We start from the raw sequence: 23,526 nt of genomic DNA, 5'->3' as shown, positions 1-23,526 counted from the left end.
TCTCTCACCTTGAGTCTTTTCTTTTGGAAACAAAGATAGATAACCATCCCAATTCTTTCTCTGAAAAGGGGCAGATATGGTGGGGAGACCACGTGGCACGAGCAGGATCAGCACTCAGTGCACTTAGGAACATTCTGCTCCAAAGATGTGACACGAAAGATCCTGACTTTTTTTTTTTTTGTCAGGGTGGGATGGAAACAGTGTTAAAGACATTTTTTCTCTCAGTAATCAGTTTAATTAGCATGCATGGGGAGAAAAATTCACCAGGAAATGAATTTTGAGCATTCTCCTTTAATCATTTCACCTGAACCCAGCCTGCACTGTCTGCAGGCATCTCTGCTCCAGCCCAGCTTATGGGGACCATCATCTTTCAAGTAAACCCTCTCCCTTTGGACTGGTGCATAATATGCCACAGCACAGGGTGCTTTTTCTACCATGTCATAAAGGTCTTAACAGCTTTCAGTTGTTCAAGTGCCACGTTAATAAAGACTTTCTACAGTATCCCTAAGTTTATTACGGTGCAGCTTTTTAACGGTGTTCATGATGTAAAGTGCGATTTGAAGCCACTTACTGGAGATGCCACACTGTTCTGCTGCTTTATCCCACCACCAGTTTATGGAGATAAGTGACTTAGCTTGAACTTACTGCAGTAGTGTGAGAAAGGAATGAAAGAAACAGTTCAAGGGGAGTTAGAGAGAAAGCCCAGTTTATGCCACTGTCCTTTTCAGTTAGCATAGAAGAATCGCAGGAGAAAAGCATATTTGGATGTTAATAGCATGCAACAGTCAGAATATTACTGGGATTCAGTGAATCCACATTTATGTTTTAATATGTTAAGAAATAGGAAATGGAGCAGAGAACAAAAATAAAGCTGCTTCTCCCCTTTATTGACATGAGGTTTAGATAGCTATTCAAGTGCTCTACAGCACACACAAACTATTTACTATAAGTTGCATAGGCACTAGTTCAGTACATCAATCAGGAGGGAGTTCCCTAGACCCATGTCATGGGCTGTGTACACACCACTCCATAGCAATAGTGCTATTAACCCCGCTGCAGATCTTCAGTTTGCAAACAGTTACAGCATCATTATTTGTGCTGTGCCTACAAGCATGACTTTGTAATTCTTCATACCCAAACAGATAAACAACTCCCAGTTCATATCCAGACAAAAACACAAGCTAGCAATCAATAAAGAAGGAGCTCTCCAGTGTGCATCATCGTGTTTCAGTTTGGCCTCAAACACGGTATTAGCAGGAACTACAAAAGTTGGACACTGCTCTCCTTGAGAGCAGCCTAGTGAAAGCAAACAGCAGAATAGGTAGAAGAGGGCTTTTCTTTTTGTTTGACACAACCACAGTAGAAGAGATGATGGGTGGAACAGTAAGGGGTCACAGCAAGAAGCCCACCAGCATAGATATGCATTCCCAGCGTAAGCACCCTGGCAGCACCAGAGCTGGCTGTGCCAGGCACTAAGGGTGCCAGCCTGGCACTACACAGGCCTCCTGCAGCAGCCACATAGCTACAGCAAGGGCTGGTGGATCTCTCCCATCCCGCAGCACTCACTCCTATCCTTCCTTTTCTTTGACAATAATCCAGGAAACCTCATTTCAATTCCTCCAACAGTACCTCCAGGATCCACTTCCCAAGGGCTTTGCAAAGTACACCCAAGCAACCCCCTTCCTATCCCCTGACACCGTCCCTAGGTTTGCTCCTGCACTCTGGGACCCCAAAGACTCCAGCCCCTGAGGCTGACTCAGGGCATCACCCCAGCATCCCACTGCACAGTGCTCTGCAGGTCACCAGTTCACAAAATTAGTTAGGGGAAAAATACACCCAAAGTCTGCTTTTTTCTTCTCTAAATAAGAGACAAAAAGATTCATCTGCAAGAAACATATTGTCAAGCTGCCATCCACACTTCAAGAGGTTCCTGACATGAGACAGGAGACAAAAAATATATTTATCTATCCCCATGAAGTTAAGGACTTTTGGGGAGGGAGTTCCCTATCTGTGAGTCTGTCACTTGACAGCATAACTCATCATATGGCAGTATGTTTGGTAATCGTGTCATACTGACATCTGAGGTTTCAGTTAATGCTGGCTCACAGGAAGAGAGGTTTCATATGTCAGCATTTCCTCTTAACATTGCACTGAGTTGCTTGGACTTAGGGCAGAGGGAGCCTCTTGTTTTTTGGGTTCATCTTCACAGCAACCATCTTTTAGGCCTATAACATAACATGTAGGCCAGAGACATGAACTGAACCTCTTGGTTGCATGGTCTTTTGCTAAGGTTTCAAGATCTTTAGAAGCCAACTATGCTGGGTCAATACTACAAACAAAAAAAAAATCACTGAGAAACTGTATTCACCATCTAACAGTTAAACATGCATGTATTTACTTCAACAACCTGCTAAATACCAGGCTCAAACCACATCCCCTCACTACAAAAGGCGTGGAATTTAACTGTCTCATATGGAAGGGTAACTACAATGCCTACCTGGACTGGGATCTCCCAACTAGCCCATCAAAGTGACACATACAGGTAGTCAATTTATGAGATGGCTCTTCCGCACAGGAATTAACTTCATCTTCAAAAACTAGACCCACCAATTCTCAGTTACAACTCAGCTGCTTCCTACCAGATGCAAGCTGGACCTCAGATTTTTCTTGCAGCAGGGCAATTAGAAACAACATGCAAAACAAATCTGTAACAGCCACGCTTTTTATTGTTGAAAATTCCCATTACATCCTAAGAAGATAGAGAGGATGAGCCTACACCAAAACATAGCACCAGTGTGAATGAAGGGAGGAAGAAGATGGCAAAGCATCTTGCTCCACAACACAAACACCACCTGCTTCTGCGGTACCTGCGTCAGAGGCATGCTTCCACATGGGGTCACTTACACATGCACAACTTTGACATGTTGGATAGGGCTTGGAGCAATCTGGTCTACTAGAAAGCATCCCTGCCCATGGCAGGGGGTTGGAACTGGATGATCTCCAAGGTCCCTTCCAACCCAAACCATTCCAAGGTTCTAGTCTGCATTTCTAATTTCTGTTTTCTTTTGAGTGACTGGCTCTGACACTGGCATATAATTTTTAAGATGCCTAAATCAAAGCAGATAAATGCCATATGAGAAATTAACCATCAGAAGACACAGACACACATTTTAAGAAGTCTAACCATAATTATAGGTTGGAGGAAAGTTACTGACTGACAATTACAAGATTCATAAAACATGCAAGCACAACTGGAAAATTGAAAATTCTTCAACAGTTTCCCTAAATTATGTAGTTGGAAGTGTGCCATTCAATTTTTCCGTTAAAATATAGAATTGTACCAAGTGCAACATCCCTCCAGTTACCAGAAGCACATTGCAGTTTTCTATTGGGTCTCCAAATCTTTGAATTTTGAAATTAAGTCTCTCATTCATGAGATACTTGTAATGATTTAAATTCAGGAAATAGTTGCAACCATTTCAAATCTTTTCAGGTAAATTAACTCTATACTAATTACTAAGAATTGGGATAAGTGCTACTTCCTGTTTGTGCAGCAACAATCTTTTCATCAGACAAAAATTACTAACTTCAGATTTAAGCACATTTTGATTTTTTCCCCCTTCTAAGATCTTGAAAAAGAAGTATCTTTCTCTTCAGAGGAACTGAATCACCACCTTAAGCTCTAATTGTGTTAAACTTCAGCAAGGACTGTAAACATCCTGAAATCCATGTGTGTGTAGAGACTTATATGAATACATCTTAGCCAGAATCTTATATGAATACCTCTTAGTTTTCACAGGTTGAATAAGACAATGTTTTGCCACTGCTCAATCAGTGAATGGTTACATTAAAACTTAGGTCCTGCCACGGAGCTAAATGGAGCAGTGTACAGATTCATCCTTGGAAAATGGGATTCTTTAGACCACTGAGAATGAACATACCTTCAGGTCTTGGAGCAGGTTTTTCTTCATGGTAAATCAGCTATTAGTCAGTACATAGCTTTTGGAAGACAGGAATTTCTCCATAACCTCTGTTCACCAAGATGCTTAAAAACAGATTTGGAATTGTTCTGTCCCCAGCATAGACATTCTACACCTCTAACTACCACACATCCTCTAGGTGGTTAATGATTAAATCCCTGTTGACTCCATTGAAGCCAGGATTTTCACCCTTTTTTCCACAGACTTTTTAAACCAAGCTTAATAGAGTCTGTAGGTTGACAATACAGTCACTGGATAAACACCATGGTTTATTTATAAAAGTGGCATTCTTTATTCAGGAAGGTAGTGTTTTCTGCTACTGCTTCTCTGGAGTCCATTCATACTTGCTAAGACATCATGTGTTATTTCCACAAAGGTAAGAACAGGAGAGCTTCGGAACATAGGAAGGCTCAGGCAAACAAAACTGTTCCTCTTTAACAAAATTATTTTCTCAATTACAGAGGCAGAACTCTGCTAAAACAATGATTAATTTATTATCTTGGGACATGTCTAAAGAACACCAAATCTTGCCACAAGCTCAGATTTTTAGATTAGGCCTTAATTACTATTTGCATTTGGTCTGTGTTCATGATGGAGGTGTGTTACCAATACCGATAAAGCACATTTGCAACAATATCAGAATGTGTCCATATGTACACCATGAGTTTTGAACAAGGTTCTGTAATAAAGTCAAAAGGAATAAATTTGCATGCCATTCTATACTCTGCATCTTTTTCCTTTGGTACCAGAACAGAGGGGGCTATTTTGTCAGATTTTGCTGGGAACCAGCAGCTTCAAATTTAATGAATGCCTACTGTGAACTACAGAAAAGGAATATGCAGTGAGCCCAGTACACCTTATCTCCATCTACTGATGCTGTTACCCACCCAAAGCGGAGCTGCAGTACTGGCAAAGAACCTGAGGGAACAATCTCCTAGATTATAAAAAGCACCTGCTGGAAACACAAAGGTAAGGAGGGGAAGAGGTGTTTCAAACCCAAACATTACCCCATGTGCCTAAGCACACATTAACATCTGTGATGTATTCTCTAAGTGATAAACATGGTACAACACAGCCAGCATAAGTGCAACTAGAGAGTTCCTTTTTTCCCCCCCTTTTGGCCTATCAGAAGGCAATGAAAACCTCCCATAGAGCACTGCTGATATTCTGCCCAATCTCCACATTGGAATTGGTGCGTTCCTTTAAATTCCACTGGTAACACATTCTCTACTCCCCTGTACACATGACCACGTAAAATCACTAGACTCAACCACATACTTTTCCATTTCATCTTACAGGTAGCTGAAGGGCTCAGAAGCAGGAGACTGTTGCATTTGTAAAACACTTCAGAATATATAAGTACACTAAAGAGAGATTCTTTAAGAAAGCTGCAGATGCACTGACATAATATTACCCAAGAATAAAAGCCCTTTGAAATAGAAGTCCTCTACAAGTAGAGAGCAAAAAAGCAGTCATAGTGAATGCTAATTGTAGTAAGCCAAATGCTTTCTGTTGGGAAGAAAGATTGTTCGTAATACTGTAATACAATGCTTGATGCAGCAGAGCAAAGGACTGATTCTCAAAATAATTCAGTTTTTGCCTGACTGTTCCTCTGGTTTAGCTTAACAGCAACTGAGAGCTGAGGTGTGAAGATGCACCTGTAAGCCTCTGCTTTCACATCTTTGCTGCTTAAATGTCAATACCTTCATCAGGCTGCTGGGAAAAAGAACCTAATATTAAAACACATACGGATAAAACCCATACCCTTGTATGCAATGGCAGAATAATTATTTCTTTGGTCTTTTTAAAAACAGCTTTCAAAGCTCTCCATTAATGTTCTACATTTTCATCTCTGGTACATCTTTCCCCTTTGAAGAAAGGGATTTCCAACTATAAAAAGAAAAAAAAGCCCCCAAAAATTCAGTCTTGAAACTATTTTTTGCAGCTTAGTTTCCTGTTTTGGTTGGTTTGTGCTCCCCCCAGCCTTTAAACAGTATCCATGGCAAAGTCAGACACTACCAAAACCAGAAAAAGAAGCCAAGCACTATGTAGTCGAGAACAGGCTACATTTTTATCATGCCTCTCTCCAACCTGTGTTTCATAATTCTGACCTAGGAAGCAAATAAATTAGAATCATAGAATAGTTAAGGTTGGAAAGGACCTTAAGATCATCTAGTTCCAAACCCCCTGCCATGGGCAGGGACACCTCACACCAAACCATGTCACCCAAGGCTCTGTCCAACCTGGCCTTGAACACTGCCAGAGATGGAGCATTCACAACCTCCCTGGACAACCCATTCTAGTGCCTCACCACCCTAACAGGAAAGAATTTCCTCCTTATATCCAATCTAAACTTCCCCTGTTTAAGTTTGAACCCATTTGCCCCTTGTCCTATCACTACAGTCCCTAATGAAGAGTCCCTCCCCAGCATCCCTGTAGCCCCCCTTCAGATGCTGGAAGGCTGCTATGAGGTCTCTAAAATTATCATCCTTTAACAACAGTTTCCCAAATATTTCCTGATCAACAACTGTTTGCAAGCGTGCGGCTGCTCACAGATTGCCTACACAACACATGCTATTAGCCTTTCCCAATGTAACAAAGATAAATTCAACTTCATAATTTCCTCCAGCATTCCTCATGCATCTAGTGCAAAGCCTTCCCTGCAAAATTAAGACTCGGTGATTCTATAACCATTAATGCTTAAACTGCTTTTACTGCCTTTCAACTTTGAAGAAACCTGCAAAAAATTCCATTTATTTTACCTCACATTTGAGACCAACCAAAAGGTTCATTAATCACTCGTTTCAGCTAGGAAAAGAATCCACCAAGCTGAATACAGAGCATCAAGCAAAGCAGCCAATGTTTCATAAAGATTGGGCAAGTAAGTTCTCTTATCAGTTCCTTATTTTAATTTGTGACTTCCTGGGACATTGCCTAGCTACTTAAGTCTACTCCTGCACCATTTTAAGACCTAAGCCTCAGCAGCGGGTCAGTCGTGACAAGATGGATGCCCTTGGCTAAAACACAGCAGCACCCCTTCCTTTGCCCTTACCTAGTTTTTAAATGATTCCAACACGAGATTTCAGATGAACACATAGCACAAACATGACCCTATTACAATCAACAGGATCTTTGCTAGGTATCGTATTAATACTAAGAGACAGCCCACAGTCCAACAATATTGATATTAACCCAGAGGTACATAAGCAGCACCCCCCACCACAGTTACAGTTATACTTACATGAACTGGAGAGTACCACGATCAACAGGAGTCTGGAGCACCTTTAAGACATGGCACTGAAATCAAATCTGTGTACTTGTAGGTCCCAGGACTGGAGACAATACTTCACCCCTCCTGAAGGGTCATTTATGAACCTCCTCTGCTCCCTCAGCCCTCCTGCCCTCATCCTATGTAGACTTCCCCTCCCCCCAACTAATCTTAAATCCAGGCTCAATATGAAACCAGTTTTTAAGCTTAAAAGAGCCTAAAAGCAAAAGTGCTGCCTCACACAACTCTTTCTTCATAGAACAGGACAACCGGTTCTCCTCAGGGAAATGCCCAGCCTTGACTGCCGTGACCAGCCACACCTGTGCCCTTCACACCCTGCCCACAGTGCCGTTAAGCCCAGCCAAGCCTCAGCTGTGCTGATCTCCAGCTCCCCACAGCCCTGATCCTGCATAGCCTCTGTCCTGTTCTGTTGGCCTAGACCCAGCTGTCCCCAGCTGCCATGCCAGCCTACCCTATGTAGGGGACATGGGGACAGGCCCTGCTCCCCAAACCTCAACGGCAGTGGCTGCCTTGCACTTCCCTGTGTAAAGGCACTGCCTGATTTCCACCACAGGCACTGTAAATAAATGCCCTTGTGTAACTAAGGGGCAGCTGGTGTCCTCTGCAACTTTTCCATCTTCCGTCTCAATTTAAAAGGATTATACACATGGATAAGCTTGCTCATGACTGAGAAGTTGTAGGGGAAGTGTTCCAGTTACAACTCTAGGACCCAAATTTTACAGTGTTAGAATGAAGGAAGCTGATGTCGCTGCACAGAGTGGTAAAACTGGAGGTTACCAGTGGTAAAAAATAACCCTCACTAGAAAATTTGCTGTATATTTAATGGCTCATTCCCCAATGTACTGCATGATATGATTGCAATTACACATCTTCTATATGCCACCCTTGAGCTAAAGACCCAAATTTTGGCCGTCCCTAGCTGGCATTTGCTCTGTGTGACAGCAGCAGCAGCTATCCCTGAGCACAGTGGCACTGATACGGGACTACAGTATAAAGTGATTTAGTGATACAAATTCACACCCCAGATGCCAACGTGAGCTTACATATGAAACCCATTCTTATCAGATTGTTTGTGAAGAAAACCACATCATAATGTATTATTTTAGTAAAATTTAATCAAATAATAGTAGTTCTTCTCTTTCTCTAGCCTGAAGGGGAAACGTTTACCAGATGAAAGGACAAAAGGGGGGCTAAAATATATACTTTATACCCCTAGCCTTGTGCTTGAGACAACTGCAGATGCAGTGTGTCCGAGGTGGCATTTACCAGCACAGGCTGATTCAAAGCAGGAGGATACTGACCAAAAAAAATAATGTGTCTTTTAGAAAAGCAATTTCAAAAGGATCATTAAATCACATTGAGGGAGGGGATTGGTACCACAGCCAGCAACGCCTCTGCTAACAGAACAGCTCTGGATATAAGTCACTTGTAAGGACAGCTTCACAGACTTGGTTCCTGCTTTTGTAACCTTTATCTGAAACATTGTAGGCCCCAATTTGCAACCAGACAATTTCTATGCCAGTCTACCTTCAGTTAAGGCATAAAAGTGGAATTTAAGAGATTAACATTAATGGTGGTAACAGCTAAAGCTTTGCAAAGTATCAACGAAGAAGAGGAGGGTGACAGGATCAAGCCCTGGTTTTACACTTCCCTCAGTTGTTACTGCTGCAAGCATGCCTTCCTGATGCTTGGTAAGACACATGCCTGAACTTGCATCTGGGCAGATGCTAAAGGTGAAGAGAAAGAGTGTAACAATGAAGTAGTTTTATTATCCTCAGCCTTCCTAGACACAGATGTTTCCCACAGGTCTCTGCCACAGCCTAATCCTGGCTATTAGTCCTAATCTTTCAACCTTTTTAAGTCCTTACTACCACTAGTTCAATACATAAAGCTGTAACAAACTTGTAAAACAAATAAACAAACAAAAACACAATTAAAAAGAAAAAACACACAAATAAACCCAAAACAACCTGATTTTTTCAGCCTTATCAAAACACCTTTTCTCTTGCTGCTGCCATGCCTTCTACCCTGCATCTCCACCATTCTTCTCATCCTGCCTTTTCCAAACCCTCATATTGGCAATTATTCCTTTCCCCTTGCACATCAGTCTGTCCCACATAAGTGGATTGCATTAGCTACTTATTCTCAGTTCTCCTTCTGTATGATGGTATGTTCTTACTAAATCATACATTAGATTATAGTCGCAATTCTAAATAATGCTGAAGAAAAGCTAGATAAGTTTCAGAAAGACATCCCCTCCAGTCAGAGGTAAAATTGGAGTAGTACAGGAATCAAAGTGACTTCAAGCTGCTGAAAGCAGCAATTATATCTGTTCAAATGATAATCCAGCATTGTTTCTTTGTACTAACAGGAAGCTTTTACTTTGCAATAAAGGAACTGTATTAGATGCTTGAAATGAAAAAGCACTTGGCTTTGCAATACTTCCATTCTGAACACTGTAAATAACTAATTGAGGCTGTGGAAAATTAACAGCCAAGTATCACCTGTTATAAGGGTTTCATGTGCCTACTTTGTACAAAGACCAGAGTCTATGTATATCCAGAAATCTAGATGTCAGTCACTGTTCTAGCAAAACTACTGGATAAGTTGATAGGTTTTGTCTGTTGAAAATAGTGATGTCATGATCCCTGTGGAATTTTTCATTCAAAATGAAACTTTAGGTGTGTTACAACCTTTAATCCTACCATTCATATGAAAAAGAGAGAAAAATGGTCGTATGTTTCAGTCTGATGTTTTGTAAGCGGAACAGTTTGAGTCCTTAATTCAAAGTTACTGTTTCTTTAAAAAAATCCCCTTTTTTAACTTTTAGAAGTTCACATTTTTAAAGATTAAATCCAAATTTACCGAATCCCCAATATTTAAAATCAAATTTGACTTTTCTGGAATTTGGCCCAGAACATATATACAGACACATGTGTATATATTTGTGTATAAGTATATATACATAAACCTTCTGCAATTTCTAGGAAGCCAAAACCCATTATATATAAAATATAATATCCAGAAAGAATTATAATAAAATATTATCTATATTGTCAAATACTACTATAGGAACAGAAGCAGAGGTGTGGAAGTATAGAAGTCTAAGAGTAAAGGAATCTAATCTCTGCAGCATATGTAGTTGTTTACATAATTACAAGGTCTATTATTATACATATTTACAAGGAAAACTAATTATGACTGTACAAATACTTCATTTGAATTGTGTGGCTTAGCAATACAAACAATGTTTTTCACATTTTGCCTGTGTACCTTTGGATCTTTTAAAGGAAAACTGAGATGCTGTGCTGGTGGGATTTGCCAGCAGAAATTCCTGAACAGCAAGTGAACCTGCCCCATTTGTTTTCTATTTCTGCCTTTATCCTTAGTCAGGTCCAGTCCCTTTTCCATTACTCCTCTCATCTCAGTTTGCCCACAGATGATTCAAGTCCCCTTCCCTACTTCCCCTCACAGTTCCCAACCTCTCTCAGACCTACTGTTCCCTTAAGCTCCTGATTTTCCTCTTCAGCCCTCACAAATCTCTATTCCTGGTTGACTCCTTGTGCACTCACTAGTTCAATCTACACCTGTATCTTCTCTGGCTCTTGTCCTGTCTACATCTGAATCACACCTCTTCCTCCTCCCTCTCCCCCAGAGTGTAGTCACTGTGTACCTAGAAGAGTAAGGGTCTCTGGTGCCATCTCTGCCATTCCCCATGGCAAGCCAAGTTAGAAGGTAGGCCTTTCAAGGGAGGGGACAGAAATAATCTGATAGCCCTAAAGGAGGGAAGAAAATACAGGTCTAACTTGGAGCAAGAAAGGTTGTCACAAGGAAAGTTTCCAACAGTGGATGCTAAGTCAGGGATAGTTAAATTCAATAAACAGCACAAGGATACTGTGGAAGTAGTGCTGCTGAATTTTTTCAGGAAGCACTTAGACAAATGCCTGTCAGATGTAACTCGGATAAGCTGCTTCTGTCTCTGTGCAGATGACTTTCTGAGGCTCCTTTCACACCTTCCTTTTCTGTGAAGCTTTAGAGGATGTAGCTGTTTAGAGTTGCCAAGTAAACATGTGCCAGCTACATTTCTCAAAGGCTTAGAACATCATCAAACATGAGTGGGTTGTCACAGGATACCAGAAGAGACATCTCAGATACAACCCTCCTACTCCTCACCAAATTCAGAGTTTTCCTCTTAAACACAGGGTGACTTTAAAATGGGCAATGCTTTCCCTTATTTCCCTATCCTCCTTGGGAACCACTGAAGTATTTTAGCTGAAATAGTCTTACAAAATACCCAGGAAGAGATAGCCACCAGGTGGAAATGCTAACACCAGCAGTAGCAAAGGTGTTAAGGTAGGAAATACTGGGCTACTTCAATTACAGAAAGTTCCACAAGCACCACCAGTGTTTTTCTCTTGGGCTCTCACAAAATGGGGAAGCAGAGTGAGAAATATCTCACAACCTTCACAGAATCCCCTAAACCTCCTATGTGCCTGTTTAAAGGTATTACAAAATAAAATGGAGTAAGAAGCTTCGCAAAATCTCAATGAGAACTCTTGGGTCAACCCCCAAAATGCTATTTTAATATTTTTTTCCCATGTCTGACTAAATTTCAGGATGTTTCCCATGAGGCCTAACTGTCATTCTTTGCTTTGTTTCTTCTCTCTTTGCTGTTTTTATTCACCCTTTGGCTTGGAGTTGAAGAATTCATCTGACGTGATAAAGTATAGAAGGAAGGAATTTAACTGACATTAATTCCTCTACTTTGTTTTGATTGTGTTGTCAGATACTGACTATTGTGGCCTGACTCATGCTCACTTCCCTCCCTTTCAGGTTTTCATTACTGCTAGCAAAGGTAGGGATGGTGGCCCCTACAACAGGATTTAGCCCTTTTATCATATCTGTTTTTCAGTTCAGAATGGATGTTAACAAATGCCTGTTTATAGCTAAATAAGGCTTAGTCCTTCTCTTCCCCCAGTCTGATTTCTGCCTCTGTCTTTTTCATTTCCATCTGGAAAAATGGAAATTCCAATCCATAGTCCATCTATTTGAGCCTGATTCCCATTTACACTGTGGTGGTTTTCCACCGTTCTGGAAAAATAAAAGAGCTTTGAAGTAGACACAAATAAATTACTCTTACACTCACTTTACAGCTGGTTTGTGCTACCAGATGGTATAAAGGGGTCTCAGTATAAAGCAGAATGAGGCTACTATCTCCAGGGGCTAAGCTTCTTGAAAAAGAGCAATGACCAAACACAAGCATTTAAAAATGAAACAATAATAGCTATTTTTAATAAGTTTTCTCTTTTCAGGCGCCAATTTCAGTCTTGGTTTCTCCAGAACTGAGGGAAATTACATGAGAATTTTTACAGTTTGCTTTACAAGAGTGTTTGGGGGAAAAAAAAGACACCAGTTTGCATAGAGTATAATTAATATCAGTCAGGATGCAGCACATTGGGCTCAATTTTAGTGTCCTCTTTTGCTTTCTGTGCCTTCTTGCTGATTAGCTTGAGAGTCATACCGCACTCTTCATAATTAATCAAGCATTGTAGACTACACTGGTAAATTTGCTCATGTAAGGGCTTCTGATTCTGATGGAACAAGCTTAAAACCTTCTGGTGACCATGTTTACTCAAATGTAACTGTTTAGCTCCACAGAGTTAACTGTGATAACTCCCGGTAAATATCAGATCAAGAAGAGACACCAAGAATAGCTCCTGAACAAACTCATGTTTAACATCTGTCTGAGGTTTAGTGTGTTTTTATTTTCTTAGGGAAACATGGGGCTACTCTGGCATTTTTTTTAATTTAGAGAGTAACTGAAATTCACCTCTGTACCTTTAATAAATGTCTCTTGTATCAGAAATGAATGACAGCATGATACCGATGAGGTAAAAAAAAATCTCAACACACTGGCCAGATGAAAAGCACAGGTCCTTGTGCAGTTCTTAATTCAATAAAACGCTGTGGTACTTCGTGGTCAGAAGGAAAGACTCTTTCTGCAGCATGTGTTTCTACTGTGTCCTTCATGAAAGAGTCAAAGGGTACTTTACAATCCAATCCAATGCTGGGTATAACCTTTTAAATAAATAAACTGTGGTTTAAGGATTTAGAAAGCGCTAGATCAAGGAATGTAATCTTTGAGATCTAATAACTACAGTGATGGGTCTAGCATAAAGACATGAGCAGAATAGAACAAAGGTTTGCTGTGTACCCACAGTGCCTCTTGGGTTAAAATTCTTTACAGAGCCACTCTGAGTCCCTAGTTAGGGGGCAACCCTCATTTCTCCTCTTGCTAAGAATCCAGCATGAACTTCAAAAAAATAAACAGAAACCAGTATATTCAGGGGAATAAACTCCAGCCTTCAGCATCTTCTTGTTCTTGTTTGACTATTCAAAATCCAGGCCTTATTTTCCAAACACCTACTAATGAGTCCATTGCTCACCTCTCCAAGACTTCAGATGTAGCCTCCAAGTTTTTGCCTACAGACACACACCCCACCCCACCCTGAATCCTACTCTCCAGGATTAACTGATTGGAGTTGAGGAACTGGATTATCTTTTATAGCTGTACATGTCCGTATCCCATTACAGCCAATTGAGATCCAAGCCTTTTCTACTGCATAGTCTAATTCACAATGCAGTGCTCATGTGATCTTCCCTGATAAGTCTGTAGGGTTATCTGTGGATGTGCTAAATGGTTTCATGATCACCCTTCAAATAAGCAATAGCACTGAAACAAACAAACAAAAGGATAACTGTGTTCAGAGCCACTACAAACCCTCACATTGCTGTTTTACAGCACTCCAGTTTGTCCTCTGTCAGTCTTTGAAGTTGTGAGCTTTGCTCACCAATTCACGCGCACAGATTTTGCCTACTTTGGTGGGGAGCTGGAGCAGGTGGTGAATACTGCATACAGGCTTCTGGAAAAATCTTCTTATCTTCCTTTATTTCCCACCACAGGCATTACAGCGCACAAACCATCACTTCTGCCTACTGTTCAACCAGCATCTTGTCAAATCTGGCTGCAAGATTAAGCTTCCCCAATTCCGAATTCAATATTGCAACCCTAAGGATATAAGAACCAAGCTGGAACATTCTGTTTTTGGGGGTTGTTTTTTTCCCTCTTAATGGCCAAAATTGTTTCAGCTCCGAGATCACAGTTTACCCTGACTATAATGATAAATCATCGTGACTGACGCTAAGTGAAATGAGTTTGATGTTCTCTGCTTTATTCTTCCACATTAGAAGCCACTTTTACATTGCCACAACTCTTAACCTTTCCTTCAAAAGAGGGGGAGCTTCTTGTTTGCAGACATTATTTCTGCTTTGTATAAGCCATTTGAAGAATGTGAAGCACATTTTGTACGCAGAAAGGGATGGGCACAGTGAAGGGAAGGTAAGACCTACGGCCAGGAATCCTGCAGTAGCTGTTTGTTTCCTAGAGCCGCTTTATGCTGCTTTATTCCAGACTATTTTATTTCACTTTAAACAGAACCTTTCCATTTTCCCTTCATTAACAATGTCTGAGTAGGAAGAACAAAAAAAAAACCCAACAAATGAAAGATTTCTCATGTGCTTCACAGCCTAATCCTGCCTTCAAAAAAACCTGAAAACATTCAGGTCTTGCTGGAACAGAGTCCTGCCTAACAAAGCCAGAGGGAAGTCAAGGACTCTGGAAGCATTCAGCACTTGGCAGCATCTGGTTCCAGTACCCATAGCTACAGCCACCATGATAGTACCTCCCAACTGTCAGACTTAAATATTACCAGAGTTATTTGCATCTTTAGCCCTTTTTTATTTTCAAAGGTGGATTCAATAATGATCAGGAACAGTTTCCTATTGTAATAAATTAAAAAAATCAATGAGTACAAAAATTTAGTAATTAATATTGTTGCTTTAGTCTTAGTCTATGCAGCAATTTTTATCATTATTATTTATTTCCCACCTTCCTTCCAAAAGATGACTTCTAGAGATGGGCTAAAGCCCCCAGCTTTTGGAAAATAAAAATAGAATTAAAAAAAACAAACCACAAAAAAAAAACCCAACCAACAACAAAACAACCCCACAGACTTTTTATGCTGGTAAAACTCCTCCATACTTCACTGCACATGAAACATGAGCAAAGCTCGAGTAAAAGCCTGGTTATATCTTCCCAACTTGGCTCACTAAGTGGAAAAGCAGTCAGAGATGTAAACAGTTTAGAGAAAAGGACAAGGTGCTGATACAGAATTATTTCTCACAATATGTCTAACAGCAGCTGTTGTGTCATATTATTAACATGGATTTCACTAATCTGCTCGTAAAAACCCCGTGCTCTGTTATTTTCTATTGCTTGAAGCTCTTGTTTCCATAGCAGGGGGTGACTAAAAAAACACTTTTGTCTTTTACTGTTGCCCTTATATTATTTCCTTTTTAGAAGTGCCATTACACAGCTGGATCGTGTCTTCTAAACACATGCAAGTCTGAGATCCTTGAAAATGATAGAAACTTCTAAAATAAAAATTGTTTCAAGGAATCAGTGACTGAAGTAGCATAAAGTTCCTTTCTGACTTTGGGGTTTTTCCTTTTGCTTACAGTCTTGCTTCTCTTTACGGTGTCTTTCCCCATCTGTGGATTCAGAGCCCTATCCTAGAGTTACCTATAGGAACAGATCACACTTAGCAAGTAACTGAGGTAACACTCACTGGAAGTATCACAGGATCAAAAGTTACTATTGCAAGTAAGATTTTGCAGCAGTGCTTATCAAATTATTGGATTTCTTTTGCAGCAAGGTGGTACAAGAAAACCCATCAAGACAAGACTTATCTGTTTTGACAAGAACAGCTCTCAGTTTCCTACCTTCCAAATCCCTATTCCCATGAGCAAAGGGCATTGGACAGCTGTGCGGGACACCAGAGAGCAAGATCAGTTTGTGAAGCTCTCATCTCTGAAACACACTCTTCAACTGTAAGTATGTGAACCAATGTTAGTGACATCAATTACCATGTGAGCAGATGGAAGACTATGCATAATAGTGTACTGGACGTAGTTTTGCTATATTACTGTAAGGTGTGTACAAATTGCACCACTCTTATAAAAAACAGGCCTATTAGTAACTACAAGATCTAATCTAAACAGCTTAAGAAAATTTATATCATTCCCCATGGAAGAGTGGCTTGGGATAAAGACTTTTGGGTCCCCCCTTTCTCCTCTTGTTTTTTTTTGTAAACTTGCTTCCACTCCCACTTTTGAAAATGGCTCAAAATTTAGAACTGCCTCTTGATCTTCAACATTTTCTTTTGATCTAACAGTTAGATGACGCTCTCCTATGGAACAGCACTAACAGTCAACAGAGAATCAGCAGCAAATATCAACAACTAATCTTTCTCTTTTGAAGAAACAGTCCTACATATCACAGAGGTTTCAAAGCCAATGATGAAACAAAAACCCCGAAGCTATAGTCCATTTACCTGTAGCCCTGACAGCCTCGAAGAATAAAAGCACTCAAGAGCCTTGAGTTACTATCTTTAATCCTAATAGTCATTTCTAATTATGAAAAAAGTTTGCATAGCAATTCTTTAGCTAGCATTTAAACCAGACTTTGTTATGGTTATTAGCAATGACAGTTACTCAATAGGCAAGTAGGACCAGATCCTGCAAAGTGTTATTTAGGTGAAGAACCCCATTGAGTTCAGTATTGTACTATGCACCTAAAGATTCAGCAGTTGCAGACTTCTTCCACAGGCTTAAGTGATTTGCTGACCAACTTTTAAGCACACCTTTAGGTCCTGTTAATTTTAATGAGAGATAAACATATCTCTCATTATATATTCAGAACTGACTGATCTGAGGTTCTTCCTACCATTTTTATAGTGTCAGGGTAAGAAGCAGCATTACAAGCAAATGCTACTGAAGAGATGTAAATCACAGGACAAAAATAATACCTTGCCATGTCCTCATCTAATAATGAAAACGCTATATACAATTTGTCTTCAATTGTCCTTTTATTTTCTTCCATTTTAGTTGCAGTTCAGATCAGAGAAGAAAAATAAAAGTCTTGTTAGAGCTACAGGTCAGTGTAAGATAAGAGACTCAGCGCAGTCACTTCTATGTACTGTACATACAAAAGTGGCCCAGATTGGTATTTAGTTTATCAGTCTAGAATCTAGGAAAGACAGGAGAGGTACTTGAATGTAAATGCATTGCCAAAAGATAAAAATCTACATCACAGGATGAGTGTCACTTGCCCAGCAATTTAAAGGTCATCTGACATACATCATTTTTCTCTTACAATTAGAATAATAGTGAATATACAGAGTATAAATAACAGCTTTTTAAAGATCTGACCTCCTAACTGGCCTGACCCACAAACTAACGCATGAGACAGCAGAACAGCACAGAATGGAAAAGAATAAAGAAATTCAATAAGAAAAAAATTACTAAAGATGTTTTTGGAGTGCTGATTTCAAGTAGAACCTGATTTTGGTGTGAAGACAAGAGAAATCTTTTACAGCATGAATGAAAATGGTAAAAATCCATTTTTTTCTGCTGTAAAAGCAAAAGTCAACAGAAAAATGCATTCTTTTGCTGGAATCCAGGCCTAGGACCAAAGAATTTACATATATTAAATTATCGAGATCCAAACTCCTCTACGACAAATATTTATACTGTGAAATATTACAGCCACATTCCTGCATCTCCTTACAATAATGATTTTTAAGGACACAGTATACTAGGAGCATATAAAACAGTGGGTTTGTGCAGAGATGGAATGCTTCATTATCAGAGTAGCAGCTTGTTCATAAATATTAAAAAGTATGGGTTTGAAGTTTTTCAAACATGATTCTTACTGTTTACATTGTCTCTCTACTACTGAAAACAACAGTTGGTGTGTACCTGTCCATAAGAATCTCTCACAATCTTGAACTGCTGAAAACAACTGCTGATGACTGTAAAGGACAACAATGCCTGTGCTGGACATATACTAAGCAGAGAAGGGAACAAGCAGTCTGACCTTACCTATGCAAGTAGTCATGCTTACAGTGAAGGGTCTAATTCTTGCTAGAGAGAACAGGATTTGCCCCAAACTGTGCACAGATGGGCACAATTCCCTGATGTATTGTAAAAGTAAGTCTTAAATGTATGGGTAATATGGTTCATTTCTGTTTGCATATGATATAGGCACTTTTGTATATTAGATTAGAGATGGCAAAGGGTATGCCAAGAGAAAGAAATATGCCCTACTACTACAAGAAGGATCCCTTAAAGATTGCTCAAGACAAATGAAAATAATAGATCTGATCTTCCTTTGGTAAAAACTAAATTCATGGATATGTATTGATCTGCATTACAAAACAGCTCTCACCACAGATCAAACTTCAGAAAAGTGTCCCATGAGTTACAGAAATGAATGGCTTCTCCCATTTATCCCCTATTGCTGTTAATCGCGGGGAAGAACACAAATCTAAGAAAGCCACAAACTAAACAGCAGAACATGAAGACCCACCTTGGCTGCAGCAATGTGTGAGTTTCCTAAATGGGGCTGCAGGGCAGAACTCTCTATGGGAAAGGAGCGCATGTTTACCCTTGCATAAATAGCTTTTACTAGATGATGAGATCACATGCAGGATACCATTGAAATATAGAAAATAAACACGGTTAACATGTGGAAGGAGAACTCAAACATAGCAATAATGACTGCAAATGCCTGCTTATTTGAAGAAGAATGTTACCTAATTTACTTCCTCTCAGTTTACACAGCTCTAATTTAAGAAGCCCCCCTCCCCTTCCCGTTTTCCTATATTTGCAAGAACCAGTGAACACAGAAATGTGCAGCCAGCCTGGGCCCTCAGGCCGGTGGATCAAGATGGCAGGCTGGCCTGGGCTCCCCTGGGGATAGCAGAGCCAGAAGGGTGATTGGACACAGTGACCTGTCTGCATGAGATGAGACAAAAACAGGAGGGCTGTAATGCTGATGAACTAACCTGTCACTCACAAGCTCAGGTCTGGAAAAAAATAAAAAAGGGGAGGAAAAAAAAAGGGGTAAAAATGAACAGAAAAAAAGAAGAGAAAGGTACAGTACAGATTCAGAAAGCACATAAGGGAGAGAAAATATAGCACAACTGGAATAATTACATGATGCATTTAATTACCTATGCATTTAGATGGGCTCAGGATATGTAGAGAATAGGGCATAAAAATCCAGCTAATAGTTTCTCTAAGAGCAAAACACATGTAAAGAAATAACAGGTATTATGGTTCAGTGTGCAAGGAAGGATGTTACAGGCTATTGCTGACAGGGATCGGGGTTTCATTCCAAACACTCCAGTTATGAATCAAAATCACAATGAGCAATGAGCTTCTAGATCTTGACACGCCAGGCAAGGAGGTTGTTCTTCAGAGTACTTGGCTGTTTTATTGCTTGCTTGGGGGAGGAAAAATCCAGAGGGAAGGTATACAAGCAATTCTGCATCTTGGAGCCAGTACACCCAGGTGCTAGGTAATGGTCAGGATTGTAGTGCTCTGCCTACCATTGCTATCACCGGTGGGAGCCACTGTGGACACTGGTGCTTAGAGACAGATGAAATACATAAAAAAGAAAGTGGAAAATGCATTTAATGATGTAAAAGTACTTGCTGTTGAAAATGCCTTTAAATCAGCATGCTCCTGCTATTACTTTCGTGTCATACACAGACCAGTGTTTGAACTACAAATAACTGCTAGTGTTTCTGATCTCCATTGGAGCAGAGATATACATGTATAGTTTGGGGTTTTAATTAGGCAAGCTCACACTCTATTAGTAGCAAACAAGCCTGAATTTAAAGCTACATCTGCAGGATTAGTCAAAACAAAATTTAATTCTCACAGTTGAAAAAAAAAGGCAATTCTGAAATAAAATAAAAAAAACAAATGATAAACATTTATTTTAGTTTCTGATTTTGGAGGGTTGAAAGTTAACAAAGACTCTCCAGAACTTTTTCGAAAACAGAAGTGTCAGGAAATGAATGTTTCTTCTAAAAAACTACAAATGCCAAATATGCAAATCTTCATTATTTATCAATCCTAAATATAGTCTGACACTGTGGAAAGATTTTACGGCATCGGGTTTGCCTTTTGATAGTTATTTTCTCTTGTCAGCTGAGTATTAGAGTCCATAGAGAAGTCTATTTCTATTTTCAGCAGTATGGTAATTACATTGATTGCTCTGTGCTTCCCAAGTTTTAACTAAACTCTTTTATTCTACAACTAGAAATCACATCATTTTTATCCAAAAAAAGTATTTTTAAACTTTCTGTTCTAGCTTCACATGTAGCTAATAACAACCAACCACTGGACAATGAATCACAACAAAAACATACTTGAAAATGCTATGGATTTATGAGCACATTTGGATGCGCACACTTACACGTATGATATACAAATAAGCACATGCAGAGATCCAAAAAGAAATGTTTGCAACACCTGACACCTTAACTTGCACGATAATAATATCCATAAATACTGCCATTAAAACCCCAAAGAAGTGAGTCACCTAAAATAGCTAAATGCATTTTTCTTTGAAGTCCATGCCCTTTTACTGATTTTAGGAAATGAAATAAACTAACACACGATATAAACAGTTTTCCAGACATGCACTGAACTTTTTTTTAATTGATGAAATATGGAATGTTACACACAGAAAAAAACACAAGCTCCTACCCTTTCCAGCCTCAAAAGCACTTTCCGAGAGCCAGCAAGCTTTAAATATAAAATAGCTAACTTACACTTTTTTTATGCCAAAGCAAAAGTTACAAAAAAGAGATATTACAGGCTTTGAGATTTATCAAGGTTTCAGGGTATGTTTTCTGTCAAGTGTACTTGCTGAAGATCTTGCCATTGTATCTGCCTTAGAAGCATTAAATAGATTTCCCTAAGACTGCACAAGTTTAGACAAAAGGTAATTAACCCGCTCTAAAATACATATTTTCACAGAGGGTGATCCTGGCAAACATGCCCCACTTCTTCGGTAGAAGCAGCCTAATAGAAAGCTGTTAATGTTTTGGGGGATTTTTAATAAAAAATGTATCTTCTATTTTTAAAATATTTAAAGCAATAAAAGTCTGTGGTAAACATGGTATTACATATTTGACATTTTCCGCCCAGAAATGCATTACTGTGTACGATGGTATTAATAAACCATGTGCTTTGAGGGACTTCTGTGCTTTGCCATAATTTAGTTGAAAACAGTGCGTAGGATGCGTATTTTTCCACCATTGTATCAACATATAGGAAACACAAATACTATGTCATCACCTCAGCAGCATGCGTTCACTACACTGGAAACATATGCAAAAAAAAACCCAAACCCACGAACTTTTGAGAGTTCAAAAAATACCCTTTGCCAGAGACTGATTTACAAGTCAGTGGTTAATGAGAAAGTGTTGAGCACTTAAAATTGTGTTAGAGAAAGAAAGGCAGGCACCCTCCTCTCACTCCGGCTGCATGCACAGGAAAACAGCCCTCCCTGTACAGCAGGACAGAAATAATTTCATTTCTTTCCCCACTTCAGGTTATTATTTGAAAGCTAATTGAAAAGGCAATGATTCTTCTCTCTTCTGGCTAAAGCTGGAAACGGCACGGTTAACACACACACACATAAAAACTACAGACTTATCAGAAATCACAAAACAGAAAGAGAAGGACTCACTGACCCATTTGGAAGACAAAGACGACAAAACGGAAAAGCTCTAAAAATCAGCTTGTGAGGCCTTTGAGAGATATTCTTCTGGCATTTCATCACAGCAGCCCCAGACCAGTTCACTTCCCTGGATACAGGGAGGGAGAACTAAATAGAGCTGTTTATTAAAGCTGTTGTGCTGGATTGCATTAGGAAGCACGAGCAGACCACCTGGACCTTTCAGATTGTGGCAGTGTTTAATTTGCAGGCTGTCCCTCTGCAGCAGCAAAGACTACTACATTTACCAAGCTCAATCACACATTATCTGGGTTAGGAGTAAAAGAAGAAAAAAGAAAAAGGAAAAGAGAAAAAAAATATATAAAATCCACAGCCTGTAGTGCAGGAATACAGTCAATATAGAAATAATGAACAGCATTAGAAATAGAAAGCAACTCCCCAACAACATAACACTTGCACTCCTCGCTTCTTCTACTTTAGCACATTTAAACAAAATACAACAGCAAATTAATAAATAGCTAGATTTGGCAAAGCTCAGACTAAATTATAACCCAGGTTTATTAGGAGAAAAGCACGGTGTTTTAGGCTTAACTAGTGATTCCCTGGCCAGATTATTGTGGTTCTTTTGCCTTTCTCACTTTCAGTCCTACACTCGCTGGTAGCTGAAGATACAGATAGAAAGATGGTACTGTAAATATGAATTATGTGAATCATATGGTTAGACCCTTGTGGAAAAAAAAAAAAAATAAAAGGGGAGTTGAGAAATGGCTGACTCCATACCTGACCAATTACAGCTTGCATGGTCCCTGTGTCCTGCTGAGCTGAAAGATCGCAATCCATCATATGTAGTCTTTGAAAAGGAGAATGGGGGTTTCTGGCATGCATCTGTCAATCAACTTCTGCACTCACAACCATCACCAAAAGCAAGGAAAAAAAAGTCAAGCTGCTCCACCAAATAGGATGAAACAGTCATGTGACCTTCAGCACACTCACACACATACATACTTCCATAGAATGTATGAATTTTCTGCAGATATGAAATGACATTGACAAATACCCAATACCAAGTAAATAAAGTGAGACAAACAGCTACTCACCAAAGACAAAACACTTGCTGTAATCTTCAACCTAAAGATTTAATAAACCTAAAAGGTGTTTTAAACTGAGGCTTTTCTTCTGAGCCTAAACTTTTCAGATAAGGTGATATAATTTTATACATGCAGACAGTGGTCAGAACTTTAACCCCTTGCGTCCTCCTGCAGCCTCTGACTTTTATTCCCCCCTTTGTACTTCTACTTTAGAGCCATTCAAGTGCCTGATTTTTTTTTTTCTCTTTAAGTCTCTTTTGTGTCAAAATGCAGAGGCTCGTATTGCCTTCTTTGGACGTGCACAAATTATGAGAACTTGAGAGAAGAAAATTACTAGCAGGGAAAAACAGGAGCAGAGGCTGAGAAACCTGTGTCTGTGCTCACGAGCCAAAAATGTGCCTTGCTGCTTTACTCCACCACGAGTCAAATGTTTTCTTTATTGGAAATATACATATAAGTATTAGTTTATGCAAGCTGTTATGAGCACTCAAAATATAAAATATTCAGACTATG

At 39.6% G+C, this 23,526-nt stretch overlaps 2 protein-coding genes and 1 long non-coding RNA gene across 6 annotated transcripts in view; 2 read left to right on the top strand and 1 right to left on the bottom strand.

The window, feature by feature from the left end:
* Positions 1–23,006, bottom strand: part of POU6F2 (POU class 6 homeobox 2) — a 303,405-nt gene extending 280,399 nt beyond the window's left edge. For 3 of the 4 annotated variants that reach the window (XR_009728688.1, XM_061374874.1, XM_061374875.1), the window contains exon 1: positions 22,706–23,006. Coding sequence is in view for 2 of the 4 variants with exons in the window: in XM_061374874.1 (XP_061230858.1) it covers positions 22,706–22,810 (105 nt within the window). In the remaining 2 variants the exon portion in view is untranslated. Of the gene's footprint in view, positions 1–21,941; positions 22,588–22,705 lie in introns of those variants that run through there. The other variant, XM_061374876.1, reaches the window with a different exon arrangement.
* VPS41 (VPS41 subunit of HOPS complex) overlaps positions 14,490–23,526 on the top strand; it is a 137,724-nt gene continuing 128,687 nt past the window's right edge. The window contains exon 1 of the mRNA XM_061374872.1: positions 14,490–14,493. The gene's annotated coding sequence lies outside the window, so the exon portion shown is untranslated. The remainder of the gene's footprint in view (positions 14,494–23,526) is intronic.
* Positions 16,044–16,782, top strand: LOC133223820 (uncharacterized). Its single transcript, XR_009728687.1, has 2 exons — positions 16,044–16,218; positions 16,563–16,782. It is a non-coding gene; the product is annotated as an uncharacterized LOC133223820 (long non-coding RNA).

Source organism: Neopsephotus bourkii, unplaced genomic scaffold (assembly GCF_033783945.1).
Source record: "Neopsephotus bourkii isolate Nb327-2 ecotype Australia unplaced genomic scaffold, CSIRO-AGI_Nbou_v1 NB_1655, whole genome shotgun sequence".
NCBI classification, from domain to species: domain Eukaryota; kingdom Metazoa; phylum Chordata; class Aves; order Psittaciformes; family Psittacidae; genus Neopsephotus; species Neopsephotus bourkii.
This window is presented reverse-complemented; position numbering and strand designations above follow the sequence as displayed.